The sequence below is a fragment of the Poecile atricapillus genome, chromosome 1, assembly GCF_030490865.1.
Source record: "Poecile atricapillus isolate bPoeAtr1 chromosome 1, bPoeAtr1.hap1, whole genome shotgun sequence".
Lineage (NCBI taxonomy): Eukaryota > Metazoa > Chordata > Aves > Passeriformes > Paridae > Poecile > Poecile atricapillus.
In genome coordinates, this window is record NC_081249.1 from 33,654,921 (window position 1) to 33,671,634 (window position 16,714).

Here is a 16,714-nt window from a genome sequence, read left to right on the forward strand (position 1 = left end):
AAAATTGGTGTCATAATGACCCATTTTAGCAGCAGCAGGATATGTTTTTTTTAAGAGATTTTTATTTTGAGAGTTTTATTAGGGCTGTCTAACTGCAGTCTTCCTGAATCTTTCTCTTAGGAGTTCTTTTGATAATGACTTTATGGATGTAAATATAATCCAGCACTGCAGCAGGTAGATAATTCCTTTGGTATTTGGTTGATAGGTCCTTAAAAAATAGTAATATAGATTACTGATGAGTTAATTAAAATATATTTTTAGCTGATATTTTATTTGAATATGTTCTCTCTGCTTTACTGACAATTATGATTTTTAATAACTGTATTATGTCATATGGAAGAATAAAAATGTATTTCAGATTTTTAGACAATTGTGAAAACAGTAGTGAGTATCTCATTTTTTGTGGATTGTTAAGTAAAGCACATAGCTTTACAATACTGTTTCACTGCTTGACTGCTCCTTGACTAATTATGGCAACATTAAATTTTCTGCAGTGCTCTCACAGTTGCTTTTGTGCTTTTTTTTCCCTGTATTTGTCACCTCTGAATTGATTTGTCAAGCAGCAGCCATCAGCCTTGTTTTAATTGAGCATCTCTCAAAGACCAGCTGCTGTAGAAATTCCCACAGAGGATGGATTTGCCAACACGGTTTTCTTCATTTTAGAAGTGTAGTAGCACTTGGGTTAATTTTTTGACAGAAATGAACCTATATGTGTCTGACCATGTGAATTAGTAGTCTGCCACTTACTTGCCATCTAAATTAGCCCTGAATAACACTGGTGATAGTGCAGGCACCCTGGCAGATACAAAGATGTGATTATTGTTACCATCAGCCTGGAAATATTACAGCTCTGTAACCTTTTCACCTGTCCTGGTGAGCAAAAAGGCATGTCCTGCAGTTGCCTTAGAGGCTGCATCCTCCATGCTCTGTAGAGAAAGTAAGTTCTCTCTTATATTTTTCATAAATAAGATGGAAATGTAAGTTAGTGGTTTAAGTTAGTTGAGAAGTAGTGCCATATGGGACTACTGTGATTTCAAAAACGTTTTTGAAAACTAATGACAGTAATAGTGAAAGTAGTAATGAGAGTGGAGAATATTGCCAGATGCCTGCTCAGTATCTTGCCTTTGAATTTTTATTGTTTGTTTCTAGCATTCAGATGATTCATTCATGATGATTTCAGTGACTCAACCATGGCTTTTCTGTTCAGTTAACTGTAGATTACTAGATCCTTGTACCAATGCTTCCTCCTAGAATTGTTACTAATGTTAGTGTGAAATGTTAATAGAGTTTAGTATGGCAAGAAAAGAATTTGTAACATCCTCATGGACATGGTGGTGAAGTAGGAGTTAGTTAAGTGGTCAGTGAGGTGGGCTGAAAACTGGTGGAACAACCAGGCCTGTGGGGGAGCAATCAGTGGCAAAAGGTCCAGTTGGAGGCTAGTCACTAGTGCTGTACCCCAGCTAATTGGGGCTAATGCTGTTTAATATATTTAATAATGACCTGGACACGGGGGCAGAGTTTACTCTTAGCAAGTTTTCAGATGATGCAAAACTGGGAGAATTAGCTGCCAAATCAGGTGGTTGTTCTGCTGTTCAGAGGGACCTCAGTAGACTGGAGAGTTTGGCAGAGGGGAAACTCACGAAGTCCTACAACAGGAAGCCCTAGGAACTTGGGGATGAATAACCCTGTGCACCACTACACACTGTGGGCTGATTGACTGGAAAGCAGTTCTTCAGAATAGGATGTTGGTGTGGGTGACAAAATGAACACGAGGCAGCAACACACCCTTGCCACAAAGTTGACCAACAACCTTCTGGCCTGCTTTAGGCAGAGTCTTGCCAGCAGGTCATGGGGGATGATCTTTCCTCTCTGCTCATGCTACTGAGACTCACCTGGAGTGTTGACTCAAGTTCTGGACCTTACTGAACAACAGAGAGATAGGTCTATTGGAGTGAGTCCAGTGAAGGGCCACAAAGATGATTTATGGTCATTGTTATGAGGAGGGGCTGAGAGAGTTGGGCCTGTTCAGTCCGGAAAGAAGCTGGCTCAAAGGAATCTCACCCATGTGTTGAAATACCTGATGTGACAGAACAACAAGGAGGAAGCTCAATGCTGTCACTCAGTGCTGTGCGGGGAGATGGTGAATGCAAAGGCAAACCAAGATGGGCAATGGGTGCAAACTAAAATGTACAAAATCTTGCCTGAACACCAGAAAACTTTTACTGCGAGGACGGTCAAATGGTGGAACAGGGTGCTCTAAGAGGTTGTGGAGTCTCTGAAGATATTAATTGACTGCTCATGGCATCACCTGACAGTGAGGGAGAAGATTGTTCTTTGTGGGATCCTTGACAGAATGATGACGGCACCAATTGTAGTTAAAATTAAAGCTTTATTTCTTAACAGTATGTTATTATTAGTATAGAGCAGAATTTATGATTAAAATGGCACAGGATTTCTACAAGCAGAATCAATATAATAGCATAATATAGAATTTATAATATAGCTCAGGTCTCACTGTCCAGCAGGAGTTCTGGTCAAAGTTCACCACTTAGACCTTGCAGTACCTTTATTGACAGTACTCTGGGTGCTATGATGCTTCCCTGTTCTTTGACTGGGTCATTGCTATCACCTTCCTGGCTGGATGCCTGGGACCTTCAGGGTCGGTGAGGAAGGGAGGAATTGGCCTGGCACCCAGGGATTGTGAGGCTATGAGGGAGGGAAGTTTATCTGTTTGATTTGTCTGCTTGGTTCACAGGACCTTCAGGGCCTGGTAATGAGGGAGGGAATGAATACATGACCTGTTTGGCATTAGTTATGCTAACCACATTTCCAGGGGTTGAGAGCAGAGGTGCTCATTGCACACAGCACTGGGCAGACCACTCTGGCTGACCCTGCTTGAGCAGATGGGTTTGGATTAGATGATCTCAGAGTCCCTCTCAGTTTCAGTCTTTTTGTAATTCTGTGAAAATTTGTACTGATACTGGGAGAAGAGGATGGCGTTAATATGGGCATTGAGGTATTTATTTCGTCTTTGTGAGCCGTGATATTCCTCAGTGAAGAGACAGTTTTGTCTTTACACTGTTTTTTGTTTTTCTTCTATATTAAGATGTTCTGTTTCTCTCTTATGCTTTTGTTCCTGTTTATGACATTTACTTCTTGCAATTCTTTGTTATTATGTAGTTTTTCTTTCCTTTCCCATTTTGTTGCTCAAACCTTTAGGAAGGGAAGAATTAACTTTGATGCTTAACTGTGCAGCTAGATGGGGATAGAAATACTTGCACTTCACTGAACCTGGTATTGAACTCTAGATTTAATGCCTTTTGTTTTGTAATAATTACAGAGTTGAGAAAACATCTTTGAACCAAGTCACACTAGTGTTGAAAACTTTTCTGTCTAATTTGAAAAGCTCAGAATGTGTCTTTTTAGGGTTTAGATCTTTTTTTAGGGTTTAGACTTTTACATCTAAGTACCAAACGTTGAAAAGGGATTTAGACTTGCTGAGAGACCTTTTCTTGGAATTAATAATGAGGTTTATACCTTGTATATGTTTGCTTATAAATTTTTGAAACAAGTTGTATCCTATTAGTAACAAGATAACTCAGGTTTTATGTAACAGTGTGTCTTTCTTCTGTCGTTGGTTGTTAAAAAAACCAGATGAGAAGGATTTAGGTTTTGTGTAATATTTTGGCTTGTGTAGGCCACCTGTAACACACATTGGCTGAAGTTCTAATGGCCTTTGAAATACGTTGCATGTTTTGTAATGCTTTTGTCTATGAATTATCTGTGCCATTTCATTAACAAGTTTTCAAAATTTTGTCTCCTGCATTACAGGAAACTGGGTTGCAGTATAAGAAATTCATGGCCTATCCTTGGATCCTGACAGTAACTTGGCCAGTGGACATGGTAGGGCTGTTGTAGTTTTCCACAACTGTAGCATAGCTTTTTCTGTGGGGAATTTATTTAAACTCCTTGTTGGCACTTAATTTTGACTTTCCGCAGACTCTGTATGAGGGAAGGAAACATTTCCAGGTTGGGTCAGAGCAAGAGCTCACATCACTCTGTTGAGTGATTTGAATAGTTCTCTGGAAGAACCTGTGTTAAGGGCCTAATATGACTTGATTTCTGGAAGCAGAGTTATTTCTCTAGTGGTTATGAAAGGAATCTAAGGGAATCCCAAATTATGTGTCTAAATTTAGGTAGTGTGCCCTTCATGTTTTGTATATGTTTAGTGCGCATGTTACCATTTGTGTATTTTGTATTGCCTTTCAGATTGAGGAGTAAGCTATGGTGATAAAGTAGGTATTTCCTGAAGTTGTTGATGGTCTTTCTACTGGCCATGTCATGATCAAGGAGTGTTAAATGAGGCTTGCTGGAAACTTCCTGTTTTGGTACTTGCTGCTACTGTTAGGCTCTGAACTGACTCTTACAGCCTGGTCAGGAACATATTCCAGATTCCCGATGTGCTTTGGGTTGCAGCCAGCCCTGTGATCAGTCTGTCTTTGCATTTCACTTTAAAGAAAGCAGCAGCCCCTATACTTTGGAAACAGTGACAAGAGAAAAGCCTGAAGTGTACTTTATAAGCACAGGAGGTCATGCTGGGTGTGAGGCTATGTTAGAATGTGGCTGAGAAGGTGTTTGCCCTCTGGTGAAGGACCAGCTGAGCAGTGGGCTGCCTTCAGGAAGAGATATTCTATAGTGAGTGAAGTTTTGGAGTTCCTTGACTCCACTCACACCTGGAAACTAAGAAAATGCAAATTCATATTCTGAGCCATTCCTGGGATCTGTGAGGTGTATATGAAATAAATGTTTACACTGTCTGAGGTTGCCTTTTACAAAGTGTTCAGTGTATTTTCCACTATTTAATGTGAGAATTCATTTCACCTTCCCCTCTGTCGGCTTTCCTCCTGTCAGTATCAACCATACTGTGGACACATAAGTTTTTATTGTAACTTGCTTTTTGCATGATGTCCAAGATATTGCCCACTTACTGTTTCTTTGGGGGTTTTTGGAGACCCAGGTGCAGGCTGTATAGGTGAATGACTGAATATCTGGCATTAAGCTTTAGCCTGATAAACTGCTCAAGCTAGCAGTGCTGCTGAAGAGAACAGTCCTATCCTGTCCACACCACAGTTGTTTGTCTCCACTTTTCACTTATTTCATTTTCTGCTTGAATTTTACCATGCTTTTGCAGGAGGAGGAAGGATGGGGAAGTGGGGAAACACTGCTACCTGGGAGAAAGTAGAAGAAGCCAGGAGTGCTCATAGTTATATGCAGAGTTTAAAGTTACTTACTGCGCTATGCCTTCACACACTTTCTCCCTCCTGTCTGTTCACAGCTGCCTCTCATACATTGCTTTCAAACGTGAGTTGTTATGACAGTATAGCTCTAATAAAGCTATTTTGTCTCTCTGCTTGCTTGCATCCTAGTTGCTTGTCCCTGCTTTGGAATACTAACCATGAAAAAGTCACGGGGGATGAAGTGAAACTGACTGTCAGCAAAACTCTTGGATGTTCAGTGGGAGAGATGCAAATGCAAAAGCAGAACTAATTAGTGTGTTTTCTCTTAACTTGTCTTTCTTTTGCAGGACAATGAGGACTATCCTTTGATCAGAACAGGACCCTATTGGAAGAAGTTCAAAGCCAATTTCTGTGAATTCATTGCGGTGCTTGTCCAGCAGTGCCAGTGCAGCATCCTGTATGATAACTACTTGATGGACACCATCATCTCGCTGCTTACAGGTTTAGCAGATTCCATGGTCAGAGCATTCAGGCACACAAGCACTTTGGCAGGTAAAATCACTTGCAGAGTTGCATAGAGGTGCTGAGTTTTATTGACTTGTGTACTAACAAAACTGCTCTAAATTGAAAAACTGTTTACTGGAGCAGTTCTGTTATGCACTGAGAGTACTTTCCTCCTAGTGTATGTTATATAAATGTCTATAATATAAACTGTATGTTCCCACGTGTATCTGAATTGAATATGAATTTGAATGCTTTAGATATGATAGATCAAACAATTTTTTCTTTTTAAAGAAATCTTCTTTAAGGCCTGACATGACTGACTTCAGAATTTTGCTGTTCTGAGTATTGTATTTTTCAGTAACTGATTTTTCACAGTTTTCTATTTGGTTGTTTATCTCCCTCCACTAACCAATGTGGTAAGGTTGCAGTAGATATTTCACCTTAAGAAGCTTTCTTTGGAGAACTGCTATTCTTATGGTCTCTGTTGGAAAGAATGTTACTTGTTACATATTTTTGTTTCATGCAGTGTGGTGATACGGAAGCTACTACTTTTTCCCCTAAAGCCAGTAAATACCCTCTTTGCCATGCAAAGAGCACTTAAAGTATAATTTATTCTAAAGTATGCTGTTTACTTTGAGGGCTCAAAAAACTGACTTGAAATCTGTTCAAACCATCCAGCAATCCTTAGAGGAATGTGAATTTTTATCCATTCCAGCAGTATACTAAGATTCTCAGCCATTTCTGAGCCAGCTTCACTGTTTTTTCAAATTTTTTTTCCTTGATTGCCAACAGTCAGCTGTTCCACAATTCTAGATTCTTTTGCAGAAAAGTCAGAACTACATAAACTTAAAAGAAAGTTGCCCAGTAAATTACTTCTCTGACCAGAACTCTGACCAAAAGTTGTAAATCACCAGAAATAGAAGTTAATTTTCCCTTTTTGATTATTGTTTGCCTTTAAAATAAACACTGTGTTTTAAAACAAATTACTATATAATCTAGTATTGTTCATATTTTCGATATAAACTGGATTTGGCTAACCATATCCTTTTTGTGGTAAAGTGGTGAATATATTTATGCTGAATATCTCTGAGCTAAGCTAATTGTGCTGGGTTTGTTTCTTTTTCAGCAATGAAACTTCTGACGGCAGTTGTAAGCGTCCATCTGAACCTTGACGTCAACAAGCACAATGCTCAAAGGTTGTATGAGGTGGAGAAGAAGAGGATAAGTGGCAAGAGGACCAGTTACAGACTTGATCAGCTAGAGAGAAAAAGGAAAGAGGTTAGGGAAGTGTCTTATATGGGAGATTTGTGAAAGTGTAAAAGGATTGCTGGCCGTTTGCTTTTGGGTCCCTGCAGTTCTTTGAGGTTTATACATTTATCTAATGCATGGTCCACAGCAGGTGTGACTGCCTGGATTAAGTGGTACAAAAATGACTGAGGTAGTAACTGCCCTATGTACTGTTAATCTGTGATGTCTTTCCTACTGCTTGCTTTTCTAAATTGGCATCATTAGCCCTTAGTCTTCACACAAATACGGATTTACACACAGATTTAATTGTCTCAGTAGCTCTGGTATTGTGGGAGTGCAGTTTTGTATATGTTTGTACAAATTATATGCCCAAATTTTAGCAATGAATCAAAAAGGACACAGGCTAAGTGTCATCTCTGTGTAAACTAATGCATTAAAAAAATGGTTTGAACTTCAGGGATGTCCATAATTTTTACTTTTCAGTTTCTATTGTTTCTTCCTTGCTCAAAGACAGCTCCTTTTCAACTCCCAGAGGCAGAGCTATAACTGTAAAAAATAACTCTGGATTGAGGGAGAAGGTGACTTGATGAATGAACATCAAGTGTAGTTCCTTGTCTCCTGACCTTAGAATCACTTATCTCTGTTCTGCGTTTTAGATGTCTGTGGGCTTCTCTGTTACAGAGACAATACCCTTTTTGTGGGGAGGAGTGTTTGTGTGTGACAGAATATTTTAGTATCATTGTAAATCTGATCTTCTAGGAAAGACAGAGGAAGTGGGTGTGCTGGAGGGAAAACCCAAACTCGTCAGCCTTCCTGATGCTGCTGATGAGAGAATATTTTTATTAGGTGACTTGGATTTTCAGAAATTCCTACCTATATTTTCAGGATTCAGTTTTTTAATATGCTCATTATGTATTTTGAAAATTCATTTGTCTGCCTTTTTTCCATCTCTGTTCAAGTACATGAAAAGAGAATTTGGATCTGTATGTGAGGATTGCTTAATAGTTGTGCTGTATCTTTCTGTGTGATTTCTGATAGATCAAGACTCAGTGTATCAAACAACTACCTTGTTTTCCAAGGTATCCAGTTGGTATCCAATAAACCTTTCCTGAGGATGTAGCCACAAAAAAGGCCAGTTGCTAGTGCAGATACAGACCACTCATTTTGCATTGGTACTATGTGTAAACACCAGAAGTTTGCATCACAGTAGTATTCCATGGGCCCTGATGCAAATTTTTCACGTGTAGTGAGTTGTGGGACCAATATTAACATTCAGTTCTCTTTGTTTTTCAGTATGAGTATAAGCTTCTAGAGATACAGAACATGATGAATGCTATTTTCAAAGGGACATTTCTAAACCGTTACCGGTAAGAGTGAAAATGAAGCTGTGACGTGTATCTGCATTCCCCAGAAACTCTTGCTCAGATTGTACAGATACGAGAATCAAGTTAAACGTCCTGGAGGCACTGATGGTGTCAAGAAAAGTGTAGCAGTTAAATTATTTTTAAGAATCCAGGCTTCCAAAAGGACCTCTAGAGTGTGTTCTTTCCGTTCTTCCTGCTGGCTGTAGAGCAGTGCATTTGTGAATGAAAAGATATCCAGAATTGCAAAATAATTTGTGCCTAAAAGTGATCTAAGTATTGATTAATAGCTTACAATATTAATGTGAAGATACTTGGAATATTTTGAATTATACATGCTTTTGAAATTCCAGAACATAAAAATATTGCAAATAATATAATTTGGTTTAAAAATAATTTTTAATGCATTAATATTATTAATTTTATAATTTCACAGTGATGTAATCCCTGAGATCAGAGCAACTTGCATTGAAGAAATTGGCAGCTGGATTAAAACATACCCAGATGCTTTTTTGAATGATAGCTACTTAAAGTATGTTGGATGGATGCTGTACGATAAGGTAAAGTTTAAAATTTTTTTTCACTTGGGCAGTACATTAGGTTTTTTGTTTAAATTTTTTTTTAGAGAATCCTAGCACTTAAATTCTTGAGAGTAGATGCTTAAGTCTGTAGTGGTACAAAAAGAATTTACTTTCTTCCCTCTTTCAGGTTTTATTTTAAAAGCCATTTTAACACTAAATAATAGAGAAGGTTTTTTCCAGTTCTGTGTGAATTCCTGTATGTGCAGTTGTATTTATATGTCATTGAATTGGCAGTTATTCCTGAACTATAGAATGGCTTATATCCTTTGAGAGAGTTAAATGTTGAGTGAAATTCTGCTTTTAGGCTTGATGGACATTTAAAATTTTGTTTAGATTTATAAAAACTAAACAAATAAATATAGCCTGTAGTAGAATAGTCTTCAATGTTGCATTTTGCATCTGGAGTTAGACAGATACAGAATATATTTACCGGAAGTCCAGCCATTTCTCAAAGGGTTTTTACCTTTTCCTTATAGTTTGTTTTTTCTTTTGAGTAGAGGCACTTTTAAATTCCTCCAAATACCACCAAAACAAACAAGCAAAAAAAACCCAAAAGAAGTCAGTAAGTCCAAAACACCAAGCAGTAGAACAAGAGGCAATGGGCAAAAACTGATACCCAGGAAGTTGCACTGGAACATGAGAAATAAATTCTTTACTGTGTGGGTGACTGTTCTCTAGAGGACATTGCCCAGAGAGGTTGTGGAGTCTCCCTCACTGGAGATATTCAGAACTGTCTGGACGCACCCCTGTGCTGGGATGACCCTGCTTGGGCAGGGAGGTTGGACCAGATGATGTGCTGTGGTGCTTTCCAACCTGACCCGTTCTGTGCTTCTGTGGAAATACGCTTTTTTTCTTGCTTCGAAAACGCCTGAGAGACTTCAGGGGGATATGAATATTTATTGGGAACGGCTAATTAGCGAAATCGACACGCTATACTTCTGCAGGCCTCCTTTGAAGGTGTCTGTAACTCCTGTGTCCATCCCGAAACATCCCGGGATTTGTGTTAGCTGCGGGCGCCGTTAGTGTGAGTCAGGTTGTACTCCGCCGGGCGGCCGGGAGGGGGCGCGCCGGGCTCCTGCATCCCCGCCTGCTGCCGTCCCTCGGAAGGGGGCACTGGGGCTTTCAGGGAGACACATCTATCAAGAACTGTGTCGTTTGTTCCCGCATAAATTTTGTCTGATCGCAATATCTTTTTAGTACATGTTCAGTTTGGAGAATTCTCAGAAGAAAAAGTATTTTTTTTTTTTTTAGATGATGTGTTTTCATTTGCAGTACTCTACAGTAAAGATTAGCAGCTGATGTCTCTGATTAATGCACACAGCTCACCCAGTGCCATTTACTGGAAACTGGAAATAGTTGTTTTTTACTAAGGCTTTTTATATCTGAAAGCAATGCAGATGCAAGCAGACTGAGATACAGTAGGTGTCTTACATATTCTACGTTTGGCTGAGACCTGATAGTGTGTCACTGCTGGTGGCTGCAGTCCTGGCTGTGCTTTGTGATTTGCAGTCACTGTCAAATTGCCCGATTTCAAAATGAGAGCACTGACAGGGACTGCAGTGTTTTTATATACTGTCACAGATTCTTTTGGGGGGCTAGGGAAGGAGAGCAGTTTTTAAAATTGTTTTGCCTCAAAGGACAGTTGGGTTGTCTTTGCTATCCAGGAGTAACTCAGAAGTAGACCTTCCCAGTTCATAATCTGGGGAGTGTTGACCCAGCAGTCCTGTCCTATCAAACCATCCAGGTCTCAGCCTGTATTTGTAAGGTTTGTTGAACAGCCCCATCTCTGTGATAGTGGTGGGGCTGAAATCTCATAATTGAATGTGCTCAAGCAGCGCTGGAGCCTGTGCAGAGCTCTCTGAGGTCACTAGAGCTGCCCACCACTTCACTGATGTTTTCTGTCATCAGGTCAGGATCAAAATATGCTATGATACAGCTGAGGGACAGTGTATGTGTTCAGAGCATCCTGAAAATGTGCTTATATAATTCCCCTTCACTCTGTCACAGCTTTGAAGGACCAAACAGGCAGGTTTTTTGTCAAGATTACAATGGTAGTTCTGATGAGGGGAGTTGGTGGCTGGGTATTTGTGTTTGCTGATGCTGCTGTTGGAAGAACCTGAATGTAGTAAGATATTCTTGATCATTCAACACTACTTCACATCCTTCCAAAATAATGGGGAATGTTGAATTTAGAAAAGGGGAGGTGGTTGAGCAGGAGAAAATACAGATGAAAACATAGGAAAGTGTCAGACAGAAGTAGTCATAGAAGTAGTTATTTGTTTCTATCTACTAATTTTCTCAGCACTTAAATATATGTCAATGGGATTGTGACTAAGAGCTTTTGGGTGGGGACAGGATATCTCAGAAGGGTGATGGTACACTTTATTGTGTTACACTTTGTCTGCAGGCCTACACTTGACTCCACCCGACTGACAAATGACATTGCCAGGCATGTGCCAAGAGCTACATGACCATTCAGCAAACCAGTGCACACTGCTGTCCCTTTCCCCACACACAAATTCAGTCCCTAGTCGCAACCAGAGTGTTGTGAAAAAGAACCAGGGGCAGCTGGAGCCAGTTTTGCAGAACGTTGGCTGAGCTGAGTTTGTGCCAGAGTGCAGTGGTGGGTGCCACCTTGGGACTGTCTGTGAGTGAGTGAGTTGTGTGCTGTGCAGCCCTTGTGGTGGCAGGCAGCAGCAGATGTGGGCAACAGTCTCTTCCACAGAGACTTTAAAATTAAAGTGCAGTGTAGATTAAGTACTGCTGGTGTCATGGGCAGGTTGGAGAGCAGTGTACATTGTTACCTGTTGATCTTTAATTTTAGATTTCTAACAAAAAGCTGTCTTTGACTGTTAGTCAAAGCCTGCCACGGGGGATCATCCTTGGCTTTCCATCTAAGCAGGTGAACAGGAACTTGTAGCAATGGATAGCCTATGTGTAGGAGGTCTCCTTTCTTGGATTTCCATGTTTATTCTTACTGCTATTGTTAGCAAGAGGAATTGAGAAGGAAATATGAAGAGACTGATTCAAAGCATGCAGTTCATCTTAGTGTCTCTGGTTGATATGCTTAGAATTATAAATTTACAGAACAAATGATTTTTCTATGTTGAATCATCAAAATCGCTTTCCTAATGCATTTAAAGCTTTGTCCTTTGAAGGATGTAACAATATGCATGAGATAATTGAAAAGCTGTCTAAGGAAAAGACTTCTTTTTGAGGCATCTGTGAAGCAGCAGTACTAATAGTATGAAATAACACCTTGTATGGATAAATATGTTTTGCCTAAATTAGCTAATTAGGCTGAATCCAAAGCAATTCTTTTCCTAGAATACTTAAAATACCATATTCTAGTGTAAAATGAAAGTAGGGAGAAGGCATGATGCTTAACTCTGTAAGAATCCACAATGATAAGCCACTTTAAGTGCATTTTTAAGTTGTGCTTCTTCCTCTGGGAGTCTAGAGAAATAATTTCTTGGACTCCCTGTCTGTATTTAACAATTGTCCCAGTCAGCTGTTGACAAGATGCAAGCAAAGTCTGATGTATGGGAGAGTGCTGGTTGTACTAAGTAGGTCATCCATACTCTTGTCTTTGTGTCTTTAACAGATGAATAGCAAAATCCCTGTACCTTTTACATTCTGTTGCTTTTATTAACTGTGAGGTCTGTAAGAGTTTCTTTGACTCTTAGGGGAGCCTAACACAAACTTTGATGTTACCTTTAAGTTTGGCTCACTGTGAGCTTCCTCTGTGTGTGTGAGAGAAGGATGAGTGTGTGTACACACAAACAAACTGGTACTGATGTCACTAATAAAGAAGACGAAGCAGCATTTGGATAGTCTGTTGTAGGCACCCCCAAAGAACTCTTATCTACATGATATAAATGCTGATAGTGACTAACAAAGATACATGTGTTTTACTGTTAGCCAATTTCTCTTTGTCTTGCAGCAAGCTGAGGTGCGGTTGAAGTGTCTTCTGGGACTGCAGGGAATTTATAGCAGAAAAGAACTTGTTTCCAGAATGGATCTCTTTACTAACAAATTCAAGGTAAATAAATTACTGTTTGCTGCTTTTTAAGTTTAGGTTGGGTGTATACACAGGGCCTGATGTTTAGATGAGAGCTGATCTCCCCACTCTGATGACTGAGAGGAACTTAGACTCCTGCAGAAACAGCCTTGTTGACTGAATAGATGAAGATGTTTTGAAGGGATGTTTCCCCCTGTTCCCATGAACTCTTCCATTTTGCTTCAGCTCACACAAATTGGTGTTAGCATGCACTGTAGTCAGTTATCTCTACCATTTATTCAGATTGGCCCAGGTTTTTTTACAGGATCTTTGGCAGATCACAAAGAATTTCATATGCTAAAGATCCTCTTTCTGCTGCCCCTGATAATGGGTTAACCTTGTAGTGGACTGGTTGTCTATGTATCACACATCCACATCAAGCATGATGTGGGAATGGCTCTTTCTAGATCTACCATGATCTACCATGTCGGTATGAGTCTTGAAGAGGGATCCCTTATCTCCTTTCTGAATAAATCAGGTGATACACTGTCGTTTTGAGAGCTTATTTTGTGGATTCACTGACCCTGTACTCTGCCTTTATCATACTCCAATATCCCATATATCATTAAAGGAGTAAGCCCTTTACTTTTTTTAACCCTGGCCTTGCTAAGGATTTTGTCAGCTACTCTTACCCTAGCAGGGTTGCACCTTCTCAGTATTTGAATAAGAAAGCTCAAGATGATGTAACTGTTGAATCAGTCCCTGTGAATCAGGACATGATTCAATGTCTGGATGTGGTGGCAATCCATGGTCTTTCTGCAAAAGGTGCAGGGCCTATCTGTGCATCAAAACAGTTGCTAATAGTGAAAAATCCCTATCATATATCCTCAAAGAACCCCAAATAGATTAATACTGGCATCTTAGTAGTAAATTATTCACAATTAAACTCAGCTATCTAAGATTGACCCTGTTTTAAATGACTATGTGGTAGTCCCTTATCTTTCTGTCTGCTGTAAGCTGTGTAACCAAACATAGGATTGGTATTCAATAAAGACTGATGGGATAGCTCCAGGCTGTTTGTACTACAATCTTCCTGTGTGGAGGATGCAGTATAAATGGATTATTGCAAACTCCATCCCGCAGTCAAAAAACACCCACCCAAAAACAACTTCTTCCCCCCTAAACAAAAGAAATCCAAACAGCTGCACACAAAATACCAGTCTTAAAGTTTAAATTGTACTTTCTTAGTGATGGGGAGTGTAATCATATAACCATCAATCCGTTTCCTGCAAACAGGAGTTACGTACGCTCTCTCTGTTACCTTTGAATGTTCAAATTCAGGATTCGTGGATTTAGACACCTTCCAGCTGGATTGTGAGAAAAAGGAGGGTGGAAAGGAAAGTGAATGTAGAAATTTAGAAACCATATGTTAATGGGGAAACTGTTAGTCCCAAATCAAGCAAGTCTAAAGGTGTAATATATCTTAAAGATACAGGCTACACTGAGGTGTGCAAGTTCCTGGTTTCTTTGGATGGAAAGTTTTCCGTTTTTCTGAGCTGTTTGCATGTGTACAATGTTACAATATTATTAATTTTGGAGGTCAGCAATATTGCTGCTATGCCATGGGGCATCTTTATGACTTCAAGTCTAACTGTCTTTTCAGCAAGGCACTGACTTCTGTAATGTGTAGGTGAAGGCACCTTACTGTTGATGGGAGAAACTGATTAGATAATGCTTGTAATTTGAGGCTTACCTTCATTTACCATACTGAAGTGCCAGTAGTAACATCTTAGAAACAAGCTGTCAGTCACTTTTAATTTGTAGTGTGTACTTAATTTCTTGTGAACGCATACATTACATGTATAAAAAATATCATATTACTGCATGATTAATTCAGTTAAAAAATTAACATGCTGTTAATTTTCAGGGGCTGGGGAGCTCCTTGGTAGTAATCAAGTTGCCTTATGTCTCTTAGGAAATAGCTGCTGAAATAAAAATAAATCTCTGCTGTACTAGTGTAGATGATCTAGCTGTAGCAAAAATACATGTTTATTGAGAACAAACCATGTTACATCTTTTTATTGTCATTTTACATCCATTAGGATCGAATTGTGTCCATGCCTCTGGACAAGGACCATGAAGTAGCAGTTCAAGCCATGAAACTCTTGATGCTTATGTCACAGTAAATAATTTCTTTTTTAATTTACTGTATTGTTTTAATGGCAACAAGATCCAGGCACAAACCTGATGAATCTTCCTGTAATCAGTTACTTGTTGGGAAACAGTTGCTTCTGGCAGGATATGAGTTACAGTTAAAGCTGCTCAAGACATGACATTTTCTTTCTGTGGGAAAATGCCAATGTTAAGAAAACCCTTGTGCTGAGATTCAATCTGAAAATTACATTTTTATATCTTTACATTTCCCTCTGAAAGGAAATTCCATCTTCTTTAATTTTGGCTCTTCTCAAAAAGAGGATTTGACTGTTTTGGGGGAAGTTCCCACTGAAGATGGGGTCCCCAGCCCATCTTCCATCCCAGGATTGCCAGGCCTTGATCAGGAGCTTGGTGGACCATGGAGTTCTGCCATCTTCCCTGTCTCTGCACCTGATGCAGCAAGCCTTGAGCTTTGAGACTGTTGCTAGAATTTGGACTTTCAGATTCTTGGCTCCAGGGCAGAGAATCTGGTAGCCTTTGAGCCCATAGCAGACTGACTGACAGGAAATCAGCCAGTGTGTGATTTTGCTGAGGTGGAAAACTAACAAAAGAGTTGTTTTCTTGGGAAATTTACCTGCCAGCCATAGATTTGGTAGGATAATGGCAAGCTGGAAATGTGGGGAAGAATTAGATTTAGTATTACAGAAGTATATAAATCTTATTCTGATATATCCTTGAGCAGCATATTTATTTTAAAGTGTCTTTATTTGCAAAATATGTGTAGAATAAATTTTCTGTCCCTTGTATTTAAAGCAAAATGGGAATAAAAACTTCACTGTATTCCATTGTTAATACAGTTGAGATGTTAGGACTCAGTGTCTCCTCTGAGAGTGTAAGTTGAATTTTGGTGATGTAGATGCTTATTTCCATGTACAGCATGACACATTATCCAACAACCTTGTGGGATTTGCTCTTCTATTTAAGCCAGAAATATTAGTCATTGCTAGAGGAGCATGTAGACCTTAGTGGTCCAACTAATATGGTGCTGTAGATATTTACATTTAGTTTCAAATACATTTGTATATTGGGGTGCTGCTTTATAGTCTCCTGTCTCACTTCACATTCCACTGGTGTGAATGGCATTTTTCCAGGCCTCCTTCAAGAGGCATATCAGAACAGGATACAATGCTGTGAGCACTGCACCCTCTTCTGAGGGTAGTGCCATTGTTGGGGCCTCACTAGTAGTAGCCAGGGTTATATTGTTCCTGTGTTCACAATGTCCTTTTCTACATCTCTTGGTTCCCCATGGTGCCTAGCTGTTGGAACAAAACACAATGCTGTGTCCATGGATAACATGTCCCTGTGCTAGGAGGAGCAGCTCACCATTGTTGAAGTACAAAGATTCCATACACCAGTTATGGCTGCACTTGTTCCGTATCTGAATTAACAAGAGCTATATTGGCACTGCAGCTGTTTATCATCGCTGGCTTTATTATAAGGGATCATGTTCTCATTAATGCAAGCTGCAGTTATGAAAGTTTGATCAGTGTTTCTTCTTCCCTGAAGAAATTTTTTTCTGAATTTTGCTTAAATATGGTTTCTAGTATGAATAAATGCCTTCTAAAGTTT

The 16,714-nt window shown here is 39.5% G+C and overlaps 1 protein-coding gene across 3 annotated transcripts in view; it reads left to right on the forward strand.

Annotated features, from left to right (window-relative positions):
* LOC131574862 (cohesin subunit SA-2-like) overlaps window positions 1-16,714 on the forward strand; it is a 58,125-nt gene that overhangs the window by 8,412 nt on the left and 32,999 nt on the right. For all 3 annotated transcript variants that reach the window (XM_058829677.1, XM_058829678.1, XM_058829680.1), the window contains exons 7-13: window positions 3,832-3,903; window positions 5,585-5,789; window positions 6,868-7,019; window positions 8,283-8,356; window positions 8,787-8,910; window positions 12,875-12,973; window positions 15,034-15,113. In XM_058829677.1, the coding sequence (XP_058685660.1) occupies window positions 3,832-3,903; window positions 5,585-5,789; window positions 6,868-7,019; window positions 8,283-8,356; window positions 8,787-8,910; window positions 12,875-12,973; window positions 15,034-15,113 (806 nt within the window). The remainder of the gene's footprint in view (window positions 1-3,831; window positions 3,904-5,584; window positions 5,790-6,867; window positions 7,020-8,282; window positions 8,357-8,786; window positions 8,911-12,874; window positions 12,974-15,033; window positions 15,114-16,714) is intronic.